The sequence below is a fragment of the Poromitra crassiceps genome, assembly GCF_964638095.1.
Source record: "Poromitra crassiceps genome assembly, chromosome: 20".
In the NCBI taxonomy this organism is placed as follows: domain Eukaryota; kingdom Metazoa; phylum Chordata; class Actinopteri; order Beryciformes; family Melamphaidae; genus Poromitra; species Poromitra crassiceps.
Window position 1 is genome coordinate 1,391,487 of NC_139637.1, and position 9,172 is coordinate 1,400,658.

Consider the following 9,172-nt stretch of genomic DNA (forward strand, 5'->3'; position numbering starts at 1 on the left):
CAAGCCCAGTGCATTGTGGGAAGTGGAGTATTTCTGGGTCCCATTTTATAGTCTTTGGTATGACTCACAGCCTCCCAGTCTCAGGGCGGACACTCAAACCACAAGGCCACTGAGCTGACAAAGTGTTAAGGATGTCGCTAAAGGCGCTTGACAAAGTGTTAAGGACGTCGCCAAAGGCTCTTGACAAAGTGCTAAGGACATCGCTAAAGGCTCTTGACAAAGTGTTAAGGATGTCGCTAAAGGCGCTTGACAAAGCAGTAAGGACGTTGCGCGCTTGACAAAGTGTTAAGGACGTCACTAAAGGCGCTTGGCACAGTGTTAAGGACGTCGCTAAAGGCACTTGACAAAGTGTTGAGGACGTCGCTAAAGGCGCTTGACAAAGTGTTGAGGACGTCGCTAAAGGCGCTTGGCACAGTGTTAAGGACGTCGCTAAAGGCACTTGACAAAGTGTTGAGGACGTCGCTAAAGGCGCTTGACAAAGTGTTGAGGACGGGGCTAAAGGCGCTTGACAAAACAGTAAGGACGTCGCTAAGGGCACTTGACAAAGTGTTGAGGACAGAGTGTTAAGGATGTCGCTAAAGGCGCTTAACAAAGTGTTAAGGACATCACTAAGGGCACTTGACAAGGTGGTGAGGACCTCGCTAAAGGCACTTGACAAAGTGTTAAGGACGTCGCTAAGGTGCTTGACAAAACGGTAAGGACGTCACTAAAGGCACTTGACTAAGTGTTAAGGACGTCGCTAAAGGCGCTTGACAAAGTGTTAAGGATGTCGCTAAAGGCACTTGACAAAGTGTTAAGGATGTTGCTAAAGGCACTTGACAGAGTGTTAAGGACGTCGCTAAAGGCGCTTGACAAAGCAGTAAGGACGTTGCGCGCTTGACAAAGTGTTAAGGACGTCGCTACAGGCGCTTGACAAAGTGTTAAGGACATCGCTAAAGGCGCTTGACAAAGTGTTAAGGACATCGCTAAAGGTGCTTGACAAAGTGGTAAGGACGTCGGTAAAGGCGCTTGACAAAGCAGTAAGGATGTCGCTAAAGGCGTTTGACAAAGTGTTAAGGACGTCGCTAAAGGCGCTTGACAAAGTGTTAAGGACATCGCTAAAGGCGCTTGATAAAGCAGTAAGGACGTCGCTAAAGGCGCTTGCCAAAGTGTTAAGGACGTCACTAACGGCGCTTGACAAAGTGTTAAGGACCTCACTAAAGGCGATTGACAAAGCGGTAAGGACGTCACTAAAGGCGCTTGAGAAAGTGTTAAGGACGTCGCTAAAGGCTCTTGACAAAGTGTTAAGGACCTCACTAAAGGCGCTTGACAAAGCGGTAAGGACGTCACTAAAGGCGCTTGAGAAAGTGTTAAGGACGTTGCTAAAGGCTCTTGACAAAGTGTTAAGCACGTTGCTAAAGGCGCTTGACAAAGTGTTGAGGACGTCGCTAAAGGCGCTTGACAAAGTGTTAAGGACATCACTAAAGGTGCTTGACAAAGTGTTAAGGACTTCACTAAAGGCGCTTGACAAAGTGTTATGGACATCGCTAAAGGCGCTTGACAAATTGTTAAGGACGTCGCTAAAGGCTCTTGCCAAAGTGTTAAGGACATCGCTAAAGGCGCTTGCCAAATCGGTAAGGACGTCGCTAAAGGTGATTGACAAAGTGTTAAGGACGTCACTAAAGGCACTTGACAAAGTGTTAAGGATGTCGCTAAAGGCGCTTGCCAAAGTGTTAAGGACGTCACTAAAGGCGCTTGACAAAGCAGTAAGGATGTCGCTAAAGGCTTTTGACAAAGTGTTAAGGACGTCGTTAAAGGCGCTTGACAAAGTGTTAAGGACATCACTAAAGGCGCTTGATAAAGCAGTAAGGACGTCACTAAAGGCGCTTGCCAAAGTGTTAAGGACGTCGCTAAAGGCGCTTGACTAAGTGTTAAGGACATCGCTAAAGGCGCTTGATAAAGCAGTAAGGACGTCGCTAAAGGCGCTTGCCAAAGTGTTAAGGACGTCACTAAAGGCGCTTGACAAAGTGTTAAGGACCTCACTAAAGGCGCTTGACAAAGCGGTAAGGACGTCACTAAAGGCGCTTGAGAAAGTGTCAAGGACGTCGCTAAAGGCTCTTGACAAAGTGTTAAGGACCTCACTAAAGGCGCTTGACAAAGCGGAAAGGACGTCACTAAAGGCGCTTGAGACAGTGTTAAGGACGTCGCTAAAGGCTCTTGACAAAGTGTTAAACACGTTGCTAAAGGCGCTTGACAAAGTGTTGAGGACATCGCTAAAGGCGCTTGACAAAGTGTTAAGGACATCACTAAAGGCGCTTGACAAAGTGTTAAGGACTTCACTAAAGGCGCTTGACAAAGTGTTATGGACATCGCTAAAGGCGCTTGACAAAGTGTTAAGGACGTCGCTAAAGGCGCTTGCCAAAGTGTTAAGGACATCGCTAAATGCGCTTGCCAAATCGGTAAGGACGTCGCTAAAGGTGATTGACAAAGCGGTAAGGACGTCGCTAAAGGCACTTGACAAATTGTTAAGAACATCGCTAAAGGTGCTTTACAAAGTGTTAAGGACGTCACTAAAGGCACTTGACAAAGTGTTAAGCATGTCGCTAAAGGCGCTTGCCAAAGTGTTAAGGACGTCACTAAAGGCACTTGACAAAGTGGTGTTAAGGATGTCGCTAAAGGCGCTTGCCAAAGTGTTAAGGACGTCACTAAAGGCACTTGACAAAGTGTTAAGGACATCGCTAAAGGTGCTTGACAAAGTGTTAAGGACGTCGCTAAAGGCACTTGCCAAAGTGTTAAGGACATCGCTAAAGGCGCCTGCCAAATCGGTAAGGACGTCGCTAAAGGTGATTGACAAAGTGTTAAGGACGTCGCAGTGGGGCTCTGAGTGAGAACGGGCTGGAAGGGTGCACCTGTGGCAAAGCGAATTGCTGAGTGCTGGAGTAGATCATCGCTGTCCAATGAAAACACTTAAGTCAATTTTTGATGATTTTTACTTTTTAATATAAATGGAATATATCCATTCTCCTCCATCTACTGGCAGGTTTTGACATTTAAATAACCAATGAAAACATGTTTTACTGGGTAATCTATGTAACACGTACCACCATTGGATCCTTGAACCGCCCATCACATCGCGTATGTGACAGTCGGACCTCCATGCCCCCCCACCACCTCACGAGTAGGGATGGGTACCGTTCACATTTGAACCGATACCGGTACGATACCGGTACCTGGAATTCGGTACGGTACCCAAAACGGTACCATTTTCGGTACTTTACACGCTCTAATAACAAAAAAAATTACAGTTGTAAAAAAAAAAAAAATCCAAACTTCTCAGAGAGAGCGGTCAGTATTCACTAAAGCCTTCATATCTCAGGCTCTGTAGCACATAGAAACATAAAATAAAAAGCATTTGAGAGCTTAACCCTTTGGCTTTTCGTATTATATTTGCCCTAATGTTCATTAAAAAAAAAAATTATCTTTAACCCCAAAAATTAAAATTAAAAATATTCTAATGCATTTTAAGAAATGTTAATAAAGATTATGGCAAATGTAACCCTTCCAAATAAAAACCCACGGGTTTAAGCTCTCAAATGCTTTTTATTTCATGTTGATAGCTACTATACAGGCTGAGGAAATACATTCTGTTGAACCCTTGACAATTACTGCAGCAAGAGTAACGTTAGCGTTTAACGTTTAACGTAGTAACGTTTGCAGTCGTTGTGAAGACAGTGAAAAGCCCCGTTATCTAACAACCACAACGGCAGTGAAACAACTAATACAGCTAACGCTAGCTAATTAAATAACGTTACTTGATGTTGTAGAAGTCGATGCCTCTCTCAACGTTACAGCTGAGGAGGTGCTGCTAACGTTAGCAACGGTGCGGTAGGCTATCTGCTTCATTCACCCTCAGCCTATCTAAGACGTTACAGTCTTCAGCATTTAGCTAAATATATCTTGTGTTTGACCATGCTTCCTCAAGTTTGAGGTGTTTCCCTGGCCAGCTTTGCAATTCACATCACACATGTTGCAACCAGTGTTGTCTGAGTCTATCTTGGTAAAGTGTAGCCACAGCTTTCGGCTGGTCCTGTTTTGCTTTCAGAACCAGAGTGACGTAGTGACGTAACGCGCTCTTGCGTGTTGCCTTAAGGTTCCGTCGGAATTTCTATTTTCACCACTCTCTTTCTATTACTCAGATGCGTTCAAGTACCGAAATTTGGTACCGTTCGTTTTTATGTGAACTGGTACGGGGCAGTACCGACGTAATTCGGTCGGTGCCTGTAAAAGTACCGAGTTCGGTACCCATCCCTACTCACGAGTGACCGGGCATGCTGCTGAATCGAATCGAATGCCGGCTGTGTTTCAGCTTGGTTTTGTGTGATTCTGGCATCATCTGATGTAAATGGATCAATAAGGTGTTTTCGGGTTGTCCTTGGGCTGCAAACTCATTTAAAGTATGCAAATCAAAATGGTTTCTGATGAGAATAATGTCACGTTACTCCGATACTACTCAACCCCATGACAGAGCCACTCTCCCCGCCTTGGGAGAGTGAAGAGCTCCGTCCACGCATCCCCGCTGCCTGGAGCACAGCGGCTCACGCTCGCACTCTAGAAGGCAGGCGCCCATGCGCTGCTGCCTGGCCGGCAGAAAGTGCCCCAGACAATCCTGTAACATCATTTGAGTTTATTCAGATAAGATATTAACTCATTGAGTGCCAGCCACTTTTGGAAAACGGATGCTCCCAGTGCCAGCCCTTTCAGAGCATTTCAGTGATAACTCAAGACCCACAGAATATTGTGTGATATTACTATGTAAACACCGAACACGCCCAAAGAACGATGAGACTCTCTTGTATCATCAGCAAAAAAAGTTTATTGATATCATTTTCCGTTCTTTAGTTATCAGCCGGAGAAGATAGGTTGATTTCACCAAAAACAGACGTTTCAAACTAGAAGCTGAGATAATGAGCCTTTTGTGAAATGAAGCATTCCAAGCACATCACTGACTCTGAAGCTATTATTTTCTGTGTAGTGACACCTCAAAAATAATTTCCTTCAATAAAATGGCGAAAACAAAGGAATTTTGATGACAAAATAATATTTTATAGCTGCAACCAGCAGCGCTGGTCCCTGCGTGCGCAGACCCTACACCTACTTGCTGGTCTTGATTTACAGTTGGTGGGCATCAGGTATTCTAGCTTGTTTGCCAATCTGTCCATCGAGCCTGCTGTCTGGGTCGGTACGTGCCCCACCCCCCTCAACTGCAAACTCCTCCGTGGGATTGTCTCTGGTGGCTCTCTGCTGCACGTTTGCTCTGCATGTTTCAAAGTGCGCTACACCCAGCTCTATTTTCACATCGTTCCGCCGTTTTTGTCACCGGCTCCCAGCGCTTCCAGCTGAGAATGATTTGGCTTTTCAGAAAGACGCTGGTGTCGTGCTCCTTTTCTGGCAACTATCATGTGGAGGGGCTATCGCAGCGGAGACGGAGGGGCTCAATTGTGGGACAGATTGGCTGCTGTTCACAGGCACAGCTAACGTTACAGCATTTCCGTTTCCCCACACGGCTTCTTCTACTCTTTTTTCTCATCGTTCTCTAATCCGGAGAGCACTGTCGCCACCTAATGGGTCCGTAAAATAGCTTCTACACCTTCAAAATCCCTTTTACACTTTTACAGGAGATGCATCAGGCTTTGATCCACGTCCCACCGTCAAAAAAACGCAATTGACGACTTTAGTCGTCATTGGCACTCTACGTTACTATTTGAATTGATGACTATAGTCGTCATTGGCACTCAATGAGTTAATAATGTAATGACACATTCAGTGGGAAACTGTCTATAATGAAGCTGTGTGAAATATGACAACGTGGTGTTTTTGTAATTTCCTGAAAAGTTGGTGTTTTGGAGATAAGTGGTTGTCATAGGACAGTGACGATATCCAGCCTGCTAAGGAGACCCTTTCTCCCCTCCCCCTCCTCACCCTGCAGAGGCAGCAGGCTGTGGGCGTGGATCATGATGCTGAGCTGGAGGACGAGCTGTGGCGCTGACTTGAGGAAGGCCTCCAGGAGGCGGAGCATGGTGATGTCAGCGCTCTCAAACATCAGGCGCCAGTGGAGGTGACGCCGCGGCCCATCGCCGTGCCAACGGCTCGCAGCGCCCAGGTACAGGGCGTGGACATACCTGAGGGCAAGAGAGGGAGAGAGAGAGGGAGAGAGAGAGAGAATTGTTAGGGGTATTTCCTTGCTTGCTCGTGTGTCGATGTCAAAATGATACATGGATCAGCTTTGAAATCAACACAGCGGGGTCGACGCATTGACACACCTTTACCAACTCATCAAATACTGACGTTTGGTCAGGACTTCTTGGCCTCACTTTCTAACCCACTGGGTACCCCTTTTACTCAACACAAAAGCGAGACTATTTTTCACAAGGAAGAAAAAATTCCCATCTTATGTCAATCATGAGCGACTAGTAATAAAGTTCAAAATAAACGTATAAAATAAAGAAAACAAGATTAAGGTTTGGCGTATGGCTCCATGATGATGCTCCTCCTGTGATGATGAGGGTATGGCATCAGGAATGCATATAATAGAAATTCCCCCCATGGTGAATCCCTCGGGAGCCATGATGGTGGTGTGCAGGGGAGGAGGCGGGGCCAAACTGGTACACAGGAATGACAGCAACTGTAGAGTGACACCGGTGAGTAGCCAAACCACATAGTAAGAGATGATGATTTGTTCAGCGGCAAAGCAAGGGAAGGAGGTGGCTTGCACCGATTGGATATTGAGAGCGTGGGAGAGCGTGGATGACTGTGATTGGACGGGAGAAGTATAAATGAAATGGGGCGTGGATAACTGTGTAATAATAACATTCATAGGGGACATTCACACCAAAAGTGTTTTTTTTCAGTCAGAACGCTATGAAAATCATGTTGAGAGTGGTTCCATTGTGCACAAAACACAGCGCACGGAGCGTTTTTTTTGTACAGATCAGAACACAACGACCACAAGGACGGTAGCCAGCTGGTTTTGTCTGTTTGATGTTGTTCACTGTCAACATGAAAGCCAGATGATTGCCAATTCTGGCAGCAGCCGAGGTTGAAAATCCCTCGGGAGGAGAAAAGCTAGGAGGAGTAAAAAAGACGATCAGGGCGCTTTTCCTCTAATGTTCAACTTTTTTCAGCTTTAAAACGCCCACAGCGCTCCTCCAAAAACAACAGATGCCACCAGCGCTGAAACGCCAGGTGCGTTTATTAAAAGAGGAGCACATCTCGCGCGTCCTTACATAGAGAATGAATCGCAGAAAGACGCTGGCAGCTCCAAAAAGGCTTTTGGTCTGAATGTCCCCATAAGCAGTATATGTCCGTTGGTTTAAAGTACCTGGAACTTTCACAGGTTAGTTTTGGGTACTAACTAAATGAAAAGAAGAAGAAAGAACATGATTGAATTTGGAGAGGTTTCCACCTGACAGTGATGACATGCAGGGTGGTCCAATAGACTTCTGTAGAACTCCCACAACGTGCAGGGTAGTCCAATAGACTTCTGTAGAACTCCCACAACGTGCAGGGTAGTCCAATAGACTTCTATATAACTCCCACAATGTGCAGGGTAGTCCAATAGACTTCTATAGAACTCGCACAGCATGCAGGGTAGTCCAATAGACTTCTATAGAACTCGCACAGCATGCAGGGTAGTCCAATAGACTTCTATAGAACTCCCACAATGTGCAGGATAGTCCAATAGACGTCTATAGAACTCCTACAACATGCAGGATAGTCCAATAGACTTCTATAGAACTCCCACAGCGTGCAGGATAGTCCAATAGACTTCTATAGAACTCCCACAGCGTGCAGGGTAGTCCATAGTCTCCTAGAACTCCGACAACATGCAGGGTAGTCCAATAGAGTTCTATAGAACTCCCACAACATGCGGGGTAGTCCAATAGACTCCTATCGAACTCCCACAACATGTAGGGTAGTCCAATAAACTTCTATAGAACTCCCACAATGTGCAGGGTAGTCCAACAGACTTATATAGAACTCCCACAACGTGCAGGGTAGTCCAACATACTTCTATAGAACTCCCACAACGTGCAGGGTAGTCCAACATACTTCTATAGAACTCCCACAACATGCAGGGTAGTCCAACAGACTTCTATATAACTCCCACAACATGCAGGGTAGTCCAACAGACTTCTATAGAACTCCCACAACATGCAGGTAGTAGGGCATTCACGACTAGTGAATTTTACTAGTCGACTAGTCGTCCCTAAAGGTAGTCGACTAGTCGACTAGTCGTTTTTAATTTATTTTTAATAATTTTTTTTTTTTTTTTTTTTTTTTTTTTTTTTTTTTTTTTTTTAATCTTTAAGAAAGAACATGAGGTATTTACACGACATACAATACATGGACTATCATATCCCATATCCCCCACAAAGAACATCAAAACACAACAAAACAAAACAAGAAAACTGCATAAGATACACAATAATCCAAGAACAAACAAGACTATTGGACAAACAACCAAACAAAAACAATGCATTCAGCTCCTATCCTGATAAGCCTAATGACACTGGGGTAAAAAGTTCTTAAAGTCAAACTCTGTATGTGGTTGCCATATTTTGGGGATGTCTAAGAATCTGCCTTTGCTCTTGTAGTAAATGTTATCCAACGTATGGTAGCTTGAGAGTTCATTCCACCAGTGAACTACAGCTGGGGGATTGGATGGTTTCCAATTTAAAGCTATGCATTTCCTAGCTGCCAACAGGGCAAGATCTATGTATTTACTTTGAATGCATTGTTTTTGTTTGGTTGTTTGTCCAATAGTCTTGTTTGTTCTTGGATTATTGTGTATCTTATGCAGTTTTCTTGTTTTGTTTTGTTGTGTTTTGATGTTCTTTGTGGGGGATATGGGATATGATAGTCCATGTATGTTCTTTCTTAAAGATAAAAAAAAAAAAAAAAAATTTTTTTTTTTTTTTTTTTTTTTGCTAAAACGACTAGTCGACTACTAAGCACAGTGTCGACTAGTGGTTTTACTAGTCGACTAGTCGACTAGTCGACTAGTCTGTGAATGCCCTAGCAGGTAGTCCAACAGACTTCCATAGAGCTCCCACAACGTGCAGGGTAGTCCAATATAATTCTATATAACTCCCACAATGTGCAGGGTAGTCCAATAGACTCCTATAGAACTCCC

General features: G+C 44.7%; 1 protein-coding gene across 1 annotated transcript in view; it reads right to left on the minus strand.

Moving 5' to 3' along the window:
* The window catches only part of LOC310794355 (XK-related protein 7-like), a gene marked incomplete at both ends in the record, with an annotated part of 145,742 nt that overhangs the window by 44,934 nt on the left and 91,636 nt on the right, over positions 1-9,172 (minus strand). Inside the window, one exon of the mRNA XM_083656346.1 lies at positions 5,959-6,158. Within this exon, the coding sequence (XP_083512472.1) occupies positions 5,959-6,158 (200 nt within the window). The remainder of the gene's footprint in view (positions 1-5,958; positions 6,159-9,172) is intronic.